Source organism: Trematomus bernacchii, unplaced genomic scaffold, assembly GCF_902827165.1.
Source record: "Trematomus bernacchii unplaced genomic scaffold, fTreBer1.1, whole genome shotgun sequence".
NCBI classification, from domain to species: domain Eukaryota; kingdom Metazoa; phylum Chordata; class Actinopteri; order Perciformes; family Nototheniidae; genus Trematomus; species Trematomus bernacchii.
Genome location: NW_022987714.1, coordinates 11,271,907 through 11,293,505, shown reverse-complemented (window position 1 = coordinate 11,293,505; position 21,599 = coordinate 11,271,907). Strand labels below are relative to the sequence as shown.

Here is a 21,599-nt window from a genome sequence, read left to right as displayed (position 1 = left end):
AAAATGTGCTTAAAAGTTCAAATTGGAGTCAATAATTGTCCGAAATATTTGTACGATTGCATAACTTCCACTTTGTGATTCTTGATGGATAAGACTTCATGTATGTGGGGATGTCTTCTAAAATCAATGATCATGTCTTTGGTTTGTAAAGTGAGACTTAATGCAGACATTTAAAAGAACAACTGCATTGTTTTATTGCCGTTTCAGCATACATCCAACACCTCTATGCATTTTAGCTACATGAAGCATTTACATTACAAGTCATGTGTCAACAGAACAGTTTAAAAATTAGGATTCATTTTTCTTTACATATAATACAGTTTGCACACTTGTTAATAAATATCAATACAATCATGTCAAACTTATCACACACCATCTAAAACAACAACCCTTAAAATGATCTCACTTAGTTTTTTATTCACAGCTCATACCAAGTCATAAATATAGCCTCTAGTGTTTCTGTGCTGTAAAACAGTGACCATCTGGATTGTTTACAGTTGTCAAGAAGGCTATTAGATTTGACTGCCCACTAGATATAACGGACCATAACGGTTCTGTTTAATGCAAGTTGCTCATAAAGCACTTCTTCATGCCCCCCTGTTTAAAATCAGTTAGTATGTTTGGGGACCTGCTGTATGAAATTATTTGAGAAATAAAAAGTCTTGAGTTCCAGTGGGATACACATATGTGACTACCTCAAAAACGTCGTCAGAAAAATAAAATATAACTTAAGTGAGGAGAATAAAAATGAAAAAGGCATCTTGTTCAAGAGTAAAGTAACACTGCTGTTTACTGATGTGAGTGGTGTGTAAGTCCTCGTGGTGTACTCTTCAGATATTGCAGCATATCCACCATCAGAGACAGTCCTGTGGCACAAAATGAGTATTGTAAGCTACGCGGATCTCCCATTAAGAACTGTGAAACCGGCTTCATTTATGATAACACACAAGGTCGGAAACACATCTGAAAATGAATCGACAGATCCTTCAAAAGATGGATTATTTCAACAGTTGTTTTACCTCACTGTTGTTTACCAAAGCGAGAAAACATATTTGTAAACCGTGAGCGTGATATGCAGTGAGTGGCATGTCAAGGAGAGGCCCATCATTGTTGACTCGTGTGAAATGCTTAAGTGTTTATATATAATTCTGTTTTTCTAGCTTAACAAATAGTTCTACTATGTGCCTGCAGCCTTCATTCCTGACATGCAATGGCTTATGGGAGCGTCTGAGTCATGCACAAGTGCTCGATAATGAGATTCTGGGCACTCTCCTGTGAATGCAAAAACAAAAAGGTTTATGTGTTAAAAGCAAACCAAGATAATAAATACATAAAACCCATGGCCATATTTAATGGACTGTTAGTGTTGACTCATGAGAACACTGTGAGGGGGGGGGGGGGGTGTCTTTATGGTTCACAAGGAGTCAGTTTGTCACTGGATAGAAAGGCAGCTTCAGCAGAGGATGTCCGTCCTACAGTCAGACTGAAAAGAAGATTGACCCCGGTGACTTCCCTCCAGCACGTACTGTAAACACTCATCTGTAGCAGTCCTTTTTCAGAAAAAAAGAAAGCACCCTTATCTGCCGAATATGTGACTTGTTCTACACAACTATACACAAAACAATTCTTTACAATTCCTTTACATCAGCAGGACCAAACTGCATTCTTCCCTTTAGATAATCGAGAATGAAACAAGTCTTTCAAACATTCTCCCAAAGGCCTCCCTTTTTTTTTTGAGAGGATCCACTTGAAGGCTGGGATGATAAAGCTGTGAATGTACTCCCCTCAGAGAGAGAGAGAGCAAGCAAAACTGCAAAGTGATTAACGTGGGACTGCCTTTGGGCTTAGGATATGTAAACGTCGCGGACCGCTTCGATGTCAGAGGCAGCCGAAGTGTTTTAGCGTGTGTCGGGGGAGTCTTTACACATTCACTGCTGCAGGTGTTCAGCAGAGTACTCTGATCAGAGATGACCATGAGAGGCAGAGACCGCCTCAGACATTTCTCCGGGACTTGATGAGCAATTATTTCTCTCCTCTTAAGCCCAGTTGAGATTGAAGCCTTTGGAGAGCATAACAGACTCCAGGTCCTTGTCCTCCTCCTTCTCCCGCAGCCTCTGCTCATCGAGGAGCGCCACCAGGGCGTCACGCTGCTCCACCACCTCCAGCATCTCATTTAGGATCTGCTTCTCTTGATTCAGCTCCTTCTCCGTCTTCAGGTGGTCTGCGAGAGAGTCAAAGGAAAAGAGTTTAAGAGTGGGAGAATATTATGCAGATTTGTAAAACAGCTTAGTTAAATACTCTATTCTGATTGGTCAGTTGCGTCCTGCTTCGGCAAGTTATTTCTGTATAGCAGGCAGCTGCTATGGAAGCGCTGATCGTTAGTCTGCTTTCAGTCATATCATCCAAGAAGAAAGAAATATGGTACATTTTTTGTCAGCTTTGCTCCAAAAACACAATACTTTTGCGTTTATTCCTGTATCAGAAAACACTATGGAATATTTGTTTTTGTTTCTATTTGTATATACAGTTTGTGGAGAGCACAACACTTCATGATTCATGAGAGCTGAACAACACAAGGGGGGGGGGGGGGGGGGGGGATAGAAAACAACAAGAATCCAACACAAAAAAGGTCAGGAGAGGTGGACGACAGAGATATGAACAGTAGATGAGTGACAGGAAGTAAACACAAATGGTTGTGTTTATAGAAAATGTGAACAGACTTGAACAGTTACAATGAAGAAACCTGAATCCTTGCTGCCGTCATTTTAAGTTACTTTGCTATCATTGCAATTACAGCTACTGCTATGCAGCGGAACAGACCATCCTTTTTAGCGGAAGCAATACAATAACATTAAAGAAAATCAAGAAATTATACTTTAAAATCAATATTTTGTGTAAGTTATTGATTTGAGGGACAATCTGCAGCGAGCTGGTCATTATTGCAAAATGAACCACAACGTGATTTATCTTAAATATAAAACACAATAACAATCATGTTTGCTGCACATTAAGCCTTCCCTAAACATTTATGATACGATAATAAGGATAATACTTTAATTGTCAGAGCAAGTCTGAAATTTGACTTGCATCACAGCAGCTCCATGTAACATCAACATGGACAGACATCAAGAAACAATACATGAACAAAAAAACATTTAACAAAGCAGCTCAAAGACCCTTTATAGTGCATTTGATCTGGGATTTAGCTCTGGATGTGAGTGACAGGGCTGTTATTTCATTTCCTTTCTGTTACCTTCCACAGCCATGCGCTCCCTGAGCTCCTGCTGCAGTCGGCTCTGTCGGTCCTCCAGCTCCAGCTCTCTGGCGCTTTGGGTACAGAAAGGAAAAAAAGATGGACGAGTTAAGTTTCACGGATGAATCATTGCTTTCATCATTCATGGTGTTTGGCTGCATCTTCAGTTATCCAAGTATATTTAATAAATAGTTGTTCTAAAGAAGATGAACAGTTCATCTAAAAGCTTTTAGTAGCTAATCATAAGATAACGCTGGATAACTTAATGACTTGTCAGAGTGTAGTAAAGTTGTTTCTCTTAATGAATTGCAAATGTGATCACATATCATATCATTATGTTGAAAGATGATGATGAGTTCGTACTGGCTGACAATCTTTTTAAACTCATGATGTACGGAGGTAATAAGTCAGTTTTTCATCTTCAGTGTACTCCGTTTAGTTTTTTTTGCCTTGCTTTAAAGTGATGGAATACTTTTAAAAGCTATTTTTTACATTTATTACAGGTTGCATTACATATTTAGGGACGACAATATCATTCTTTGTTTGGTTCAGAATGGAACGTCTCAACGGGGGGCATGAACTTTGGTGATTTTAGCCTTGGCAGACCAATTACATGCACAAAAAACCTATATAAACACACTACAGGAAAGGGAAACGCCAAAAAGTATAATGGGGCCCCTTTTCTTTTGTAAATGTCCCCGTTCCTGAGGGATGAATAACGGAACTCTGATTCTGATTAATCTTATGTCAGAGTGACTAAAGTTGTCTGGTCTTGTTTATGTAAAGCTGTCCTTTAGTAAAAACATAACTCTATCATTATTATATTGTCCGTTGGGAGTATATACATGCATTCAGTGAGAATTTTACAATCTTAGCCTATTCAACCTACCCTTTTTATATACATTTTTAGCCATAGCCACTAATGATTCGGCCTACAATTGTTTATTGAGTTTAAACTTGCTTTTGTTTGTCGCTATTTCAAAAGTAATAACTTTTACAGTTTTTTGTATATGTGTATTTGGGTTGTATAAGTTGAACAGCCAAACGTGTGTATGTCATTTCTATATTCTCATAAAACACCACATTTCCAACTGGCTGCCTCCTTCCTACAAGAGTTGGCATAGCAACCAATGACCCACAGCCTTGAATATAAAAGCCCTTCTGACAAATCACTTCATCAGTTGGCTTATCCGTCTCAACAGTCACGTAAAGTACTTACAATATCATAAGTTCTGACTCATAGCGGACCAGGGCATTTTTCTCCTGCACCAGCTTGAACCACTCCTGCATTAACTTGGGGTCGTCCTTCTTGCCCATGCCTGGAGAGGAAGGAGGAAGAACAGAGAGGGAGTGAGACGCCAGATGGCAGGGATGAAGATGATGCCACACAAGACGAGGACTGACACAGGCAATGTGGTGACAGCCAAGCCAGGATGACCTCGCTGGGCGATGGTGAGGTGATGGGATGGACTCGGCTGTGCCATACTTAATGATGGTGCACAGAAGATGGCGTGGAGATACAGGTTTCAACTTTGGTTAAAACACACACACACACACACAACCCACACGCACACACAAAGAGACGATGCCTGTATACATAGTTGAGCATTTGTGTTACCCAGTTTGGACTCGTAGCTGCTATTGGGGAGCAACTACCTCCTTGTATAACCTTTTCCTTTTGGTTGGTAAAAGAAGAAACACACCAATCATTAGAAATAGGGAGAATTAAACCTGAGGACTCGATGAAAATTATTCACCCTCCCCTTGCCCGCATATTGACCCATCAGCAGAGATCCTTTAACATCCCATTCACGCTGAGTGGTTTGAGGGTGGAATAAAAAAAAAAGCATGAATTATTCCGCTGTCTCTACATATTCAATTATAAGGTTAAATGTTCATGGGATGACTTATTGAGACCAGTAGGGAAGTTAAGACTACTCTATTAAGTCTGGTCCAGGGAAAAGCATATTCAGCGCTATTGGCACCGTGCATTGCCGGTTTCTGTAATTGCCGCTATCAGTCAGAGACCGCACACTGCAGTCCGACTGTTGGCATGTGGCATGCTTAGAAAAGTCTGTTGCCGGGGGCGATGCCTTTTCATTTATCTGACTGAAGCAGGTGGAGCCAAGCGGTATCAATGAAACACCAGAAGGCAAACACTAGATGCAGCGTGACATACTTAGCTGGGGAAGAGGAGGCTCTTGCAAAACAAAAAGGAAAGACAGTGTACACACATAGATCGTGTGGTGGTTGTCTTGGGGGCTGGATCTCGCTAATTAACAGACAAGGGACGGAGAGAGAGGAAAAGCTGGAGGAGAGCTGCTCACACGAGAGGAATACAACATGTGGCGACACAGAAAGCAACGTTTGGTTTCCAAAATCGATCCTAGAAATGTTCTTTGTTTCTTAAACTATTTCGACTTGTTCCACCGTCGCCACCTTTCAGCCCAAGGCCCAGAACACAAAGGAGAGTAGAGCGGTACAAGGCAGAGGCAGCAACAATGGAACAAAACATCAGATCGCACAAAAAGCACAAAACGATGTTTCTTTAGACGCTCAGGCAACATTTCCACTGAAAGGTGTTACGATCGGGAACAAAGCAGATGATAGGCCTACATTCATTTTTAAGGACTTGTTTTGTGTAAGACCTGAATATTCATAACAAATCATCACACCATGCAGTTTTCTCCCTCCTTGAATCGCAAACTTGCCCGCGAGCTGACGACGTCTCAGGTGTTCGCCGCCCAAGTTTTGATTACCATTTTATGATTACATGACACTTCTAACTTTTGTTCAAGGGATATAAAGTACAAAAAAAAGATACTGCAAAAAAGGACGAGAGAGCTTGATGCTTCATTTGAGGCAAACAGAAAACCGGACACATGCTGTTGTTTAGAGACACACTGCAGCAGAGTAGTTTCCCCTTGGAGTGAATGCAGCCTTGTAGGCATAAGGCAAATATGTTCTGCACTCATTTTATGAGGCACGATGGTTGTGTGGTTATATTAAATGATTTATTACCTAATTTACAATCCATTATTATGATTTATATTGCTCACACTAGAGGGATTGTCATAGGGTGCGTTCCCTGAACCCTAACCATAAACAAAGATTTTGTGGCCAGATTTTATTAACTAAAAGTACCCAAATCAAAGCCTAGAACCCCCTTAAACTCGTAATTTTCTCAATACCTTTGGACAATGTTACATCAGACATTAACATTTTCAATGATATGTACAGCTTTTATCCTTGAGCTATGGAGACTAATAATTAATTAGCTTACTACCAACAGAAGTAATTTATTGGTAACTTACTACCACTTTTTGTTGCAGGTGACCTAACCCTTAAAAACGTTATTCAGTCCTGCTACTTATTTGTGTACTGCATCATGACCTACTGACTATCCATTGTTGGAAAGTGAACCTTGATTTCTTGGAAGATGAAATCTACATAAAATAACTGTCATGATAGCGATGAACCCATACTATTTAACAGCACACATTTGTGATAAAATGTATATTTGGAGCTTTTTTTTTTTACATTAAAAATCAATTGACTTGTTATAAATGCTGCAATACTTAGTTTTAGAGACATTCTGGGGAAATCTACTGAGCCTGATCACACACAGACAGTGAGGAAGGGGAGGAGGAGGACCGGTTGGGAGGATGATGGGGAAGTGCCTGAGGGTTTAGCCCGGGTCTGGAGATCCCTACAGTTTCCACGGTAACCCGCCACAACCGTCAGTGGAGGCGGCGAGGTTACGTTACCTTCAGGGGACCAGCAGGGGCACAAGGAGAGGGGTCTTCGGCGTGGCATCCCCACATAGGGCTCAACTTCCACAAGACAAAGGGGGAAAGAGCATGAGGGAGGGACATAGGCGGGTGCCAGGGAGGGTGGGAGAGAAAGAGTGGTGGAAGTAATGTGGGAAGAGAGTGGAAGACAGAGAGTGGGTGGAGGGAGGAAAGAAAATGGAGGAGAAAATCAAAAGAGGGCAGGAGCACTGTGATAGTGAGAGGACAAAACACCTACAGAGAGGAGGTGGGAGAGATCAGCTGTGTGGAGTGAGGGATGAAAAGAGGGGTAAAATAGGAAATAGGAAAACAGAAAACTTGGAGCACAGAGAGGGAAAATAATCCCCCTTTTTGATCTTTCATCTGTAGGTCTTCAGATAATCTTTTCCTGTTATGAAATGGGAAAGGCTTACGCATACAGTATGGCCAGTTTTCGTCACAGTACACCAGAGGTGGGACCAAGTCATTGTTTTGCAAGTCCGAGTCAAGTCTCAAGTCTTTGCGCTCAAGTCCGAGTCAAGTCTCAAGTCTTTGCACTCAAGTCCAAGTCAAGTCTCAAGTCAGGATGGGAAAGTTCAAGTCAAGTCCAAGTCCTAAACTTTGACAAAACGAGTCTTAAACAAGTCCTTATGTGCTTTTCAACAAAATGATATCGATCAACAGAATAATACTTAATAATTAAACTGCTCTTTATTAGTCACATTAATAATTTAATAATCCATTTTCTCTCTGCTGGTAAAGTAACGTGTTTGTCTTCTATTGTAAGAGGGATCAGTAAGGTAAGGCTACCGTGACGGTTTGATTCAGAAGGAGTTTAATTGATAAGATCCCTGATGTTGAGGTAACCAGAATGTTTATTTCCACTGTGTACAGCATGTTATAAGGGACCCACAACCTATCTTTATGCAAGGGATAATGTGCAGCGAGGCGTCTCTATGGGGAAAAGAACACCTGCATCTAGATCCCTCTGCAGGTGGTACTTTCACTATATTTTGATGCTAATACTTTTGTACTTTTACTTGTAACATTTTGAATGCAGGATCTTTTATTGTAACAGAGTATTCCTACACTCTGGTACTGTTACTGAAGTACAAAATCTGAACTTCTCCCACCTCTGGCAATAAATCCTGAGTGGTTACCAAAAAAGACACCCTGCTCTGAAGGTTATTTTCATTTTACAAATCCTGCACTCAGCTTTGCTTTCTCCAATATCATTCAAATGCAGCCAGAAGCTGCTCCTTTTTTCGGTTTTCGCAAATTTCTTGACTTCTTCCGACGCGCTTGCATTTAAATCCGGCTCCCCGTCTCCCCGTCGCTCTGTGTATCTGGCCTGTACCACTACACCTGCTGTCTTTGGAGCGTCTGCCCCCCACCCTTCTTTCACATAATGGTATGATCCTAGTGTGTCCTCGCATATGATTGGCCGCATGGTGGCTCAGCAAAATAAAGTCCCGCCCCTGCCTGCATGGATTCTCAGCCAGAGTTGCAGCGGCTGAAGATTCTGCTTTCCCCGACGGGAGTCTGCTCTTCAAGCGGCATCTCGCGATCGGCGTGTTGGAGACCCCTGAATTAAATGATCAAGTCACCTCAAGTCAGAAGGCTCAAGTCCAAGTCAAGTCCCGAGTCATTGGTGTTCAAGTCCAAGTAGAATCGCAAGTGTTTTGTGATTTTGTCAAGTCGAGTCCAAAGTCATCAAATTGGTAACTCGAGTCTGACTCGAGTCCAAGTCATGTGACTCGAGTCCACACCTCTGCAGTACACAAAATAATTTAATCCCATTATTAAAGCCATTACTGATCACCAGGCGGCCAATCTCCTTCACAGACTCAGATAATTGCTTCTACATTTACAATGTTTAGCCTCTCCTTGAAAAATTACTTGAACATGTTAAGACCACCCATCTCAGTTTGTGACTTTTGAAGTGAAGCTACTATTGAAGTGCAAATGAGGACTTTTTCTAATATGCTCCCACTAGACAGATTTTCTCCCAAAAGTAACATCACAGATAGAGGATGTGACCTTATTAACCCCCAAAACAAGAATTGTAAAATAAGTGAAAACGTTTCAGGGAAAATGTGCAGAGAGGGAGGGTGACTGATAGTGACACACATATAAGGGATGTAACCATTACATGACACAAATAGGAGGCTAAAACAGTGTTCTTAGGCTGCTGGATAAAGGAGCTGGGAGTGAAATGCCAGATAATTGCTACAAGGGACTATCACAGAGTAGAAATACAAATGTGTCGGGAGAACTGCAGTTTAGAAAATCTATTTTGGACACGTTGGATGCCTCATAACATTTTTTATTGCTCCCAGAATCAAAATTAAACTGCTAAACTGCCTAAATAACGCAAATATAGTTTTGGATTAAATGGTTGGAACTTAACGCTCAGTAAATCCTTAAATGTGTAACCATTGAAGTTATGATTGGTAAGGGAAATGATAATACTTCTGTTCTGAGTACAGACATGTTGATGCAGGCTTTAGTTTTGGTTCCCCCTGCAGAGACTTGTATTCAGTCAATGCTACAATTCCCCATCATGTGACACCAAACATGGTAAGTAAAACAAAGACGTGTCATTCTCAGTAGCACATTCAAAACACCGCAATCACACCGTTCCAGTAGTTAAGACTCAAGGTGAGACACAAAACAATTGTTTTAGTAATCACTCTGAATGCATAACCAACAACTTAGATTTCAGCTGATGAATCGCCACGCCCCCCCCCCCAGTAAGATTTGCAACGTCTCTATCACATATTCATCTTTGCGTCCAAACTCCACGCGATCTCCTGTCTGATGAGTGACAACAACCAAGAGGACAAAACCGACAGAGAAGCACACAGGCCTTGCTCAAATATGTGGGAAATGCAAAGAAAAAAAAAAGATGCATTTGAGTCATATTCAAACAAGGCCACAATCTACAAGATAACAGATACCACGAGTAGTCTTGTCCAGACACGGTGGACACGGTTACTGTTAGCCAATCACGGTTCAGACTGACTGTAGCATCTACGGGTTACAGCACACACTCGGGAAGTTATGCAACTGAGCGGGTATGAGAAGGTCAGAGAGTTCAGCAGCAAGGGGGGGGGGGGGGAAGCTAAGAGCCATGCCAGCAGTTTATTATGAGAGAGTTGAGGGAAGGTTAGAAGATACGGTGTGTGTGTGTGTGTGTGTGTGTGGGGGGGGGGGGGGGGGTCATGTGATTTCTCTTTAACTTTGGTTGTGCACTGTGGTTTTTAGGAGAAAATAGAAGTCAACACAGCATTTCTAGGGGACTATTTTCTGAGTATGTGTGATTGGTTTCAAATACATTACTGTCTATATTTATACCTGCTCTACAGTATATTCAATTGCTATACTATATTATACCACTATATACAGTTCATAAGGTAAATACTTCAAATTGTTTTATATCCGTCAGATGTTAATATTTATATTAAAACCAGACATCACTCTGCACTTAACTGCTTATTTAGCATTTCTAGTTGGATGCTAACTGCATTTTATTGTCTTGTTACTTGCATTCCGTGCAATGACAAAAAAGTTGAATCTAATCTAATCTCATTATTAGATTAGTGTTCACCTTGTGCAACAGTGTGGCTCTTGACTTGGTTTTTAATAACTTTTGGACAATGATGGAGCTCTATAGCCCTGAGGAATAAAAGGCTTTAATGGGCTTTTAGACAGTACTTGGTATTAGGATCAATATTAGGGATGTTACAATACAAATGTACTCCCAGTTAGATACAATTCGGGGTTCTGGGAAAAGGATATGCTTTTCTCATGAGTTATAAATAAGTTTTTTCTTAATCAACTAAACATTTCCTATTAATATTGATGGTATTTTTTTATGTGCTTTGGTGATTTGCTCTGGGATTTATTATCAGCAGCTTTTAACTTGAAATTAGAATCCAAGCATCATGATGCTACTTTTAATATAATAATTTTGGTTAACAAATTATGTTTAATGAATATGCAAAGGAAGGCAACATTTAAAGGGCATGTTCTGCATGCAGAATAAAATCCACTGCATATATTTATTTGTGTTTAATTGTCTCTGCTGGAGTGGACCTCAGGTTTTATAAATGCAGGAATATACATTGCTATTTAAATGTCTCCCTCTGCAATATGTCACAGTTTTTCTCTCTACTGCAGTTTTGTATTGTACGGTCTGCGTGCCGAGGAGTGACAAATAAAAGTTACTTATTAATTGACTCATTCATCATTCATGAGTTTACGGAGATCAAAGATGATCTTAAGAGGACTGCATGAGGCCAAGTGTGTGATCTCTGTTTGATGTAAAGAGTGATTGAACTAGAAACCCAGTGAGGGGGGAGGAGGGGGGACAGAGTGGGGAGGGAGGAAGGGGGGTTATAGGAGCAGAAAGTATTGCGATAAGGTGGAAAGCACACCAGCCAATCAGTCAGGAAGGCAGCCAATCAAGGGAGATATAAGGGGTACAAAGCTCAGGTAGTAAAACAGGGGGGGGGACGGATAGGGTTAGCCATTAGGTTAGTTTAAAGCGACAGATTTGAAATACATACCGCCCAGATGCAAGTCCAGGATTTCACTGTAATTAGAATCTCCCCAATAGTCTACAATGACAGGGATATATTAGAGATAGCAGTTATTTTAAAAGGCCCCAAACTGGGCACACAAACACACACAATTCTCCAAAGACATGCTTTTTCTTGCAAACACACACATACACACTGCAGCCACACTCAGAACAAAGAGAGTCCATCCGTACTCAACACAGTGCAGTCAAGTTGGGCAATACTACAATGGCATTCGCCCAAAATAATAAGAGGATGCAACATAGATTTGCTGTTTGGTGGCTCAGTCTGCTGAATATCACACAAAGCCTCTCGTAATGTATCGTGTGGCCTTGTTCTCGCTGTGCATGTTTCATTGGACACATTTTTTTCAAACAGCAAAAAAAGCTTTAATTTGACAAGTTATGTTCCAACCCGTGTGGACCAGATGTATTACTTAATCATTTTGGACAGAAAGCACAGCTGATAATTAATTGAGATCTTTGAGTACAGCAGACAGTCACAAACAACTCTGGATTGCTGTTACTCATAAGACTAAAAAGTATATAATAGATGTTAACAAACATCTGTATCAAGTTACTCAGCCACATATGCAGAACATATCTTTATGAAGACGTCCTGCAAACCAATTTAAATGTGATTTCTTTCATTCTGATTGCGTGACCCGAGTCTTGATCAGAGTCTCCTCATTGAGAGGCAAGTGACGGAGACACAAACACATCCAGAATGAGCAAACACACAAATCTATGTCGGGACACACATTCTCCTGATCGCATGCAGCTCAGACTGATGATGGCGGACATGTTTATGAACGGACAACGATCGACATGTTCAGTGATGGAGAAATGTTGCAGTGTGTCACCACAGATGAAGGAGCCTACATAACAGTGTCACATGTCAAAAAAATTAAAATAAACTAGAGTAAATCTAATACCTGATCTTCTTTTGTGCTGTTTGGGTAATGTATAAGTACCTTTATACAATCCTTTAAGAGAGTAGAGTAGTAAACAAGTTAAAACATACTCAGACATTTGGCTGGAGACACAGCTGATGGGAAAAGTAAATAGATTATAGCTTGGTGGCCGAATTTAAAAGAGATGTTTAATGCATGAGATGTTTAATGCATGCATTTAGATGAAAGGAGCTTCTGTCACCATTATATCATTAAGTAAATTAGTGTTGGGTACTCATTCAGCTCTATCAAGAACAACGTCTGTGCCTTACTCACATACAAAACTCACATCACATAAATAATGTGTTATTGCTGCTGAGCACTACTCATGCTTCACATTCTTATAAAGGAGTAGCAAATAGCAAACTGTGTTGCCCGCAAACACATAATGCATCTTAGAAATGTATTCTCTGGGATAGTCTCTTGCCAACAACAATTTTGGGATTATTACTTTGGAGAAACAAATAATTCTTTCTGGCACAAATCTAGCAGGACTATGCTTCAGTACGACTGACTGACTTGGAAATGCCGAGTGTGATTTCAACAGTCTAAATGATTGCAGAGGGACAGCTTTTCAGTTGTAAGGCCGTTTCTCGGTCCTAATCATGGATATTATTATTTTTCCCTTCAGAGCTGTAAAACCTACTGAACTCATATAAATATAAAACATGGCCTTGCAGAGCCAGCGCTGCCACATAAATAAGATTAAATCGTCATACATGTAGTAAATCAATATTAAAATGTTTAATATTAACAGGGTTCAATGTTTTATGTTGCTACACCCTGTAGTTAACTGAATGTTGGCAGCAAGTCTAGGTGGGATGGCCAGAAAAAAAAAGTTTGAAGATATGAGAAACAAATCGTTACCTGCTTCTCCTCTCAAAGCTTTCTCCACAGCTACGCCCCTCTCCTCCAGCTGCCTCTGCTTCTCCTCCACCTGCTCCAACTGTCTCTGGATGATCTAAATGGCAAAGAGAGTAAGGGAGTCAGCACAGCGCATTACTGTCAACTTGAGTTATCTCACACGGTGCACAAAATAACAACATCTATCACTAATTACAGCTGATTTGTGCCTCACGTTTCTCAGGGAGGTGACTGCAGAGTTTACCCCTAATGCAATAGTTTATCCTCGTTAAAAAACTAATTTCTCAAGGCACAGCGTGAGCACTGCTAATGAGAACTCTATTGATGTCTACAAGTTTGGAAGCTTGTTCAAAGGCGAATATTGTGTAATGAATTTCACCAAAAACAATTAATATGTTATAGTTCTCCCCTCTTTGGCCCACACACCACTTTCTCACTGCCTATTAGCAGGACTGATAGAGGGGAAGCAGCTTGGGGAAGCCAAAGTGTCCGGCCTTTTAACACCAGCATTTGAATTCAAATCACTTCCCGGTGCGGAGTACCCAATCTTAATCCCTGGATCGGCGGCAAGTCTTAAAAATGGGGATAGAACCTGTCAATGAATATCTTTATTCAGCTCTGCCAAGGAGGTTACGTTTTCAGCTCTGCTTTTCTCTCGGTAAGCAGGATTACGGAAAACATACTGCCCAATTTTTGTTACACTTGATGAAAGGGAGTAGCATAGAAATTCAAATCTGTAGCCGATCCGAACTTTATGGACACATAAATTATCTTTCACCTTTGTTAACAATGAAAGATACTTTAGTCATTCTCATTCATTATGGCAGCAGGTACTATTAGCTATAAACTGCAAGAACTACTGAGTGGTCAATAAGTGAAGAGCATTTCTTTGAGTGGCCCATGTAAAACCAATTCGTTTTTCAAATAGTTGTGGGTTCTGCATGTCTTTAAAGGGGGCCTGTTATACTTTTGGGGGTTCTCCCTGTCCTATAGTGTGTTTGTTGTGCTAGTAAATGGTCTGCAAAGACTAAATACCAAAGTTCATGCCACACTCTCCCACAACTCCAACGGCTCCATTGGACTCCATTGTTTACATCCATGACATAGTGACATCACTATATAACACTCGCGCTTCTTTTGGCTAGCGCTCAAATACATTGTACACGATTGGCTGTAGGGCGGGGCATCTCTAAGCAGTTGACCAATCGAAACAGGGCCAGCCGGCTAACCAATCAGTAAACTGGCCTGGGCACTGGTATCAGACAGAGGGTGGAAAGAGGTGCTGCAGCACAGGCAGTATGAGAGAAATAAAGAGCTTTTGAACATTAAAGGATGTACAAATGTAACAATTGAGGCACAAAATACAATTATGAACCTGAACATTTGAATAATGGGGGCCCTTTAAACGATCTTTGGCAAATTATGGGACAGATATGGTAAGTAAGGAGTAGAACGAGAATGTATAAAAGAGCAGAAACAGCCAAAAAGATTTCTCCCTCAGACTCTAACTTTCTCTGTCAGTGCTGAACTTTGTCAATCTGAAAAGGAAGTGTGGTTTAGGTTCTACAAACAGCCACTAAAAGAAAGAAAAATGTAGGCCACCTAACCACAGCTCCGGGAGTAGAGACTTTAGCTGTGGCTTATTGCTGAGTCAGTTGACTGGAAGTCTAACTGCAGAGTTACAACATCAATCAGTGGAAAGGACAGATTTGGATTCACTCCAAGAAGAGTGACCATATGGTTTATAAAGAACAACACTGAGTTATAGTGACAGCACTACTCATGCAGCCTTATCAGATCTGTCACTAACCCTACAGACATACACATAGCAAGCTTTATTTTTAAATTGTTTGACATGCATGCCATGAATAATGGTTTGATCTTACGGTTTGAAAGAGCTATTCAGCATACAAACATCATAAGTACACCATCACAAAATAATTACCTACTTTCAAAATGACAGAAAAAAGTGTGACGCTGAGAGCCCACAGCCATCTAGCAGTACAATATAAGCTTTAAGCTATAGGCTAAATTAGCATGCTAACAGCCTAAATGAATAATGCTGACATGGAGGTAGAATGTTTACCGTCTTAGTATAGTGAACTAATCTGCTAGCTACAATAGTACAATAAGTACATTAGATGCTGATGGATATGACAAGCACTTTATCATAAAACAATAGTACTGGACAAACTGAAATGTAGTTATAATGATTCTCGATGAAAAGTCAGGGAGGTCACCAAACATGTCATCCTGAGGAGGTTCAGGAATGACATAGGGGTCCATTTTACAGTGGGGATGGAGCAAAGGTCACAGGGGGTCCAAAGGTCAGTTACCTGAGCTCTGTGCAGCCTCTTCAGTTCTTCCTGCTTGGCTTGCCGCCGTGCAGCTTTCTGGACCTTTCGGGTCAGCTTGGCATTCAGTTCTTCCTCTGTGTAGGTTTTCTGGTGTAACAACAAAGACAGGGGTCAGATAAGTCTCACTCACATGCTGCTAATGTGTGGAGTTGACTCCATGGGGCCCTGGTCCATCAGCAAAACGGAACGGAAGAGGAGGGGGGAAGTTCAGTTTAGATCTTGCAGAAGGTGAGGGACAACTTTGACTGACACAATGTAATCTATCTGGGATATTTACCTTCACTGCACAGTATCTACACAGTACACACCTTATTAAGGCATTTCTAAAGTCTATGGGTTGCCATTTTAAAGCATGGTTACATAATATCAGTTGGAACACAATATGGCAGATATAATCTATATGAGAGTGTATTCTAGGCAAACAAATAAATAAAATGTTGAGCCACGAGAGGTGGATAATATATTTTTTTAAATAAAATAAAATGTTCGAGAAACGTAAAGAAAATAACCTGGATTTTTTTTTACGATTTTTAAACGTATCATAAGAATTTTTAAGAAAATGTGTATGTTATTTTCCTTGAAAATGTACCAATTTAAGCTCTGGGAATATATATATATTTTGGAAGAAGGTTTGAGTTTTTTGAGTTCATTACGTTGGCTGCGTAGTTTCTTCTCTCTTATATTGGCCCTTAAAAACCCCTATTTATACATCATCTTCACTTCAGCTCTCAAAATTACAATCTAATATAGAATTTTCCATAACAATAGGCAATACAGTAGAGTACGGGTCATTTCCCCTAGTGTCTGACTTGTAAGGACATCAAAAGCTGGCAGGAATCAGGAGAAAGAGAGAACAGCACTGAAGGAAAACATCAAGAGTTATTCCAGTATTCAGACCGGAGTAACAACAGAGGCCACAGTGACAGATAGGCAGGTTAATGTCATACCAGTCAGAGAGGAACAGCCCCTGATATCAAGAGGTATCATTGTGACCAGAAAAGTGATTGCCATCGGGAAAGTCATGTTTGAACAGAGTGGATATCCAGCAGTGAGTGAGTGGGCGCTGCGCTCCGACTGTCTCATGCATCCAGAGAGGACGGTTAGTTTTAGGCCGGGTGCACATGAGGTGTTATGACAGGAAACTGGCGCATGCGCTGAGGGGGTGGGTGTAGTTATCAATGGGAACATATGTAATACTACCTTTGTGGCGTACGATCTCTTGAACGCCAGTGCGTGAGGGACATATAAAGACTTTGGGAAGACAAAAAAAAAAAAAAAGGGAGGAAACACACATGATACAGATGATATGATTGAATGGGTTAATGATTATGTTAAATTAACAAAACAAAATAAATAATGTAGCTGGTTTAAATCAAAAACAGGCAATGTTAATACCCCACACCAACACAAAAATGGCAAGGTGCGGCGACTTTTTATACATCTGTTGTTAATCAGAAATAAGAAGAACAAATCACATTGTAGGAACACAGATTTGACAGATTCTAAGACCAGGGGGACTTACCATGATCATCTCTACAGGAAAAGAATGTATCTACTACACTCACAGATCTGGGAAACTCTAAACACCACAACAGTCACTAGGGACTAGTCCACTTCCCTATTCCTATTCCTATGAGCTTTTATTGAATTATGCACGGCCCGACAGGCATGATCCAGCTTTAACCTCCTGTGACTAGAGCTGCATTCATTCCAAATCCAAATCAATATTATTGAAGAATAACAAAAATGTCAATTCTTCATATGTTGTCAAAGTGAAGAAAACTCAATTTGATCGTGGCTGACTTTAAAAAAATGTGTTTCGTACGGGTAATGAATTCATGCCTCTGGCCGTGAACTCGACTGTATCTATCTCTAAACCAACAGAAAACACAAACACAGACAGAGCAGCAGTGGAAACAATCACTTTGAATTTCAGCCCGACATAATAAATGCAAATGGATTCTAATAAAAATAACTCCCCGATACAAAAGTGGGCATTGTGTGCAGAGTTGCTGCATCGTCCTAATATGCCACCTGCATACTTAATGAATCTATCATACTAAAGAATTGACTAAATCAGCTAATGGATATCATTATAAGGGTGCATTAAGCATGTCATATGGTGGTGCTGAAGCTCTTGAAAATGTGTGTTCTTCATGATGTGGTTGGGTGATTTGCTCTGAGATTATGTGAGGACAAAAATGTAAGCACTTTTTTATTCTAACACTATAAAAGAAGTATAACATTAATTAGAGGTCAGTCTAAAAGTTTGATCCAAGCTTTGTGAACTATAATTCTATTTGTATTATGTTACAAAATCATGTTCAGGTGAAATTCAAAGTCATTTAACCCTCTCTCTGCGCAATACCTCCTCGTCGTCTTTCTCCTTTTCCCGATCAACCTCTTTTTCCCGCTCTTTTTCTTTCTGCCTCTCTTTCAACCTCTTCCTTTCCTTTAACTCCCTCCTTCTCTCCTTGTCCAGTTTCTCCTCCTTAATCGCTTCCTTTTGCATGCCTGATACTAGGTCAAAGATGTCCATGTGCTGCTGGGACTGGGAGAAATTATTTAAAGGTTTTTTAAAACAGGAAATGTATGAATTTCACATCTAGCCTGCGAAAGGCCTGTCCCCAAATGTCGTTTCCTTTCCTCAGGTCTTGAAAAACGAAACAAGCATACAGAGCAGGGATACATATGCTTGTGTTGTTGTGCTTTACACCTTACTGGATTTTGTTACTGGATGGACAAAAATTAACTTAAATCAAAAAAGAAAATGAAGCATGATATGATATGAGGTGGAGAGTCACGCGATTCAAAACGCTCCCGGGAGTCTGCTGCCTGGTCCGGCTCTGAGCAGCTGGCCTCCCCTGATTGTCAGCATTTGTTTAGCAGACTTGTCCAAGCTAAAATCAGCTTTTAAAAGCTATAACAATCTAAATTCCTCCTGGAAAAGAAGCAACATTATTTCCTCTATGGTTACTCACATCTGCCTTTGATTTCTGCGAGGACCGCTCCAGAACATCATCACAGGAAAGGTCCGAGTCCTCAGAGAAGCTCAGGTTTCTGCGGGATTTCAAGTCTGCCACAAACAGAAAGCCGGGTCAGATTTGACATCATCACTGGAAATGTTACAAAAAAACTATAACATTAAAAACTGCACTGGATGGCTTTTTGTTATCAGAGCATAGTGAAAATAAATAGATAAGAAAATATAGATATAGATCTTATTATTAAATAAGATGAAAATAAAAATAAATACAATAAAATAAATTAAAATTCATAAATCAATCAAATTAAAACAATTAAAGAAAAGTGGGAGAGGGCGGGGAAATTAAATAACCACATACATAAATATGGGTTTATAGGATATAGTTAATACATAACAGTAAAATTCACATCCAATGAAACCAATAAATACCAACGACACACAAACACAGTTAGCTTTTTTTACCTGATGATTTCCCAGTAGGTGAGGCTTTCTTCTTCCCAGAGTCCTGAGTGGTGGAGCTTGAGGACGGTGTGCTGGGACACGATTTGTCATCCTTCTTCTTTTTGTCCTTCTTGTACCCCGAGAAGACGGCCTTCCACAGCGACTTGTGTTTGGGCGGTGTCTCATCGGTGCCGGGCAGTCTGCTGCTGTCGTTCTTGGCCTTTTTCTCCTTCTTGTTCTTGCGTGGTGAGAAGAGGGAACTTCTCTTCTTGCTCTTGCCTGAGCTCGAGCCGTCTGACGAGGCCACCGAGCTGTCCAGACTCTTGTTGCTGCTGAAGAAGCGCTCCGGTAAAGTCTCGGCCTTCTTTGACTCCAGAGCTTTCACGGCTGATGTCTTCGGAGATCCTGTTGACTTTTTACCCTCTGAGGTTACGCCCAAGGCCACTTTAGGTGCCGCCCCCTTGTCTGTGTCAGATTCTTTCATCTTGTTTAGCTGCTTGGTCATGGCGTCTTTTAGTGCCTGGCTCTTCACCGACTTCTCTCTGGCCTTCATTCTCTCCTCGGCGATCTCCTTAGCCTCCGGGGAGAATTGAGTTGCCCTCTGTGACTTAAAAGCTTCATTTCCAGGGATGTTCGGTTTACCGTTTTCCATCGCTAGAGCCAGATGCAGGGGAGGTCTGTCCCGGTTTGGCTTGCTGGTGGGGGGGGTGTAGTACCTGTTCATGCTCGTTTCTGGCGTCCGCTCATCGTAGGACTCCTCCACGTCATCTGCAAACGGAATCTCCTCCACCGTCTCCACAAACGACTTCCTCACCTCCTGCGGCCGTGGCTTCTTCTTCTTCTCCCTCATGACGACCACTGGAGCCGTTTCAGCCTGAGGCGAGATTACTTTCCTGGGTGCAGGTTTGGGCACGGACACAGGGCTCAATTGTGTCCTCGGCGCCGGAACGGGACTCTTGATTTTGGCCGGCTCTTTGGCATTCTCGGGGGTATGTTTTTCCGTCCCGTTGCACCAGGACACCTGGTGTTTCTGCAGCCTGAACATAGCTGGAGACTGATTACTAGGCACAGGTGGTGGCGGGCTGGAGGGCGGGGTGAGCATGGTGGAGTCGGACATGTTGAAGCTGTCACTGTTTGCCGTCTGGCTCGTGGCCATGCTCCCATTCAAGCCTAAGCCAGAGCTGCTGCTCAGGTCCCTCTTATCGGAGCCATTACTCTTGGGGGAAATGGGGGTAATGACTTGGCCCTCCAGAGTGATGTTCAGCCTGCGAATGACAGCTCGGCCAGTAAAGGCGGGCTTCTGTTCCTCGGGCACATCCAGAGCCTTGACAGGGGTGGAGTCCAGTGCTGGATATATCACAACACTCTTCTCTAAGATTTTACTTGTGCGGTCCAAAGGTGTCAACCCGAGGCTCTTCCTGATCTCGGCACTCTTTTGCCAAAACTCCTCAATGATGTCTGTCTTTTTGGATGGCGTTTCCTCTGTGGAGGAGTCTTCGCACTTTGAGAGATCAGGCATGACCTTGTCTGTTTTGGTCATGGGTGTAGAAGTGACTCCAGGGATGGGCTGAGATCTGACGGGAGAGTCTGATAGGAGGGGTGACGAAGGCTCCTGGCAGGGCAAAGGCTGAGCGCAGATTGGGGAGAGGGGGTTCCCAGTTAGAGGGCAAATTGAGCGCTGAGGGTAGACAGGAGATTTAGGTGTGCAAGTCTCTGGAAGGGGGGTGGGCTGAGAGCAGATTGGGGACACAACAGGTGACTTAACAGGGGATCTAATGGGGGACTCCATTGTTGGCTTGACCAGAGAGCTGATGGGTGATTTGATGAGTGAACCCAGGGGGGAGGAGGCCGGGACACCGACAGGGGAAGCAGCAGCAGTTGGGGAAGGGACAGAGGAAGGGTCCTGGACTGGAGCAGGTGAAGGGCTCAGTGGGCTCTGTGCAGTCGGAGAGTAAGATGGCGTCGTCCTTTCAGGTTCCCTTTCCTCAGGTATGAATGGATCTGGGAAAAAGCGAGTGCCAGGAGACTTCAACAGACTTATCTGGAAAGGAAACAGACACGATCAGGATTTAGTCTAAACTGAAAGCAGACTAAAGGAAAGAGCCTAGACGGCACAAGAAGTGGAGCTCCAAATCAAGTTTATAAGCACTCAGAAATGGAAGGTTAAAAAACGGTTAAATTAGACCTGTGTTGTTTTGAGGTCTGTGTATATTAATAAGTAAGTATTCTTATAGTAAATGGAAATGTGAAGTTCCTTCAAAATAAAAGTAACTATCTGGTTAACATGATAGACAATTTCACATTCTTTTTAGTCAGTCAACAAAGAATAAATGAATAAAGATGACAAACATGAAAAATATACATATATATATATATTAAAAAAGATTTGAATT

General features: G+C 41.5%; 1 protein-coding gene across 5 annotated transcripts in view; it reads right to left on the bottom strand.

The window, feature by feature from the left end:
- Window positions 1-169: 169 nt before the first annotated feature.
- Window positions 170-21,599, bottom strand: part of mical3a (microtubule associated monooxygenase, calponin and LIM domain containing 3a) — a 74,594-nt gene continuing 53,164 nt past the window's right edge. For 2 of the 5 annotated variants that reach the window (XM_034141877.1, XM_034141874.1), the window contains 9 exons: window positions 19,228-21,247; window positions 18,761-18,855; window positions 16,980-17,030; window positions 15,759-15,866; window positions 13,426-13,519; window positions 11,595-11,645; window positions 4,473-4,572; window positions 3,254-3,327; window positions 170-2,221 (listed from right to left, as the gene is read on the bottom strand). In XM_034141877.1, coding sequence (XP_033997768.1) covers window positions 2,037-2,221; window positions 3,254-3,327; window positions 4,473-4,572; window positions 11,595-11,645; window positions 13,426-13,519; window positions 15,759-15,866; window positions 16,980-17,030; window positions 18,761-18,855; window positions 19,228-21,247 — 2,778 coding nt within the window. In that variant the 3' untranslated portion in view covers window positions 170-2,036. Of the gene's footprint in view, window positions 2,222-3,253; window positions 3,328-4,472; window positions 4,573-11,594; window positions 11,646-12,540; window positions 12,592-13,425; window positions 13,520-15,758; window positions 15,867-16,979; window positions 17,031-18,760; window positions 18,856-19,227; window positions 21,248-21,599 lie in introns of all 5 variants that reach the window. The other 3 variants (XM_034141875.1, XM_034141876.1, XM_034141873.1) reach the window with 2 other exon arrangements.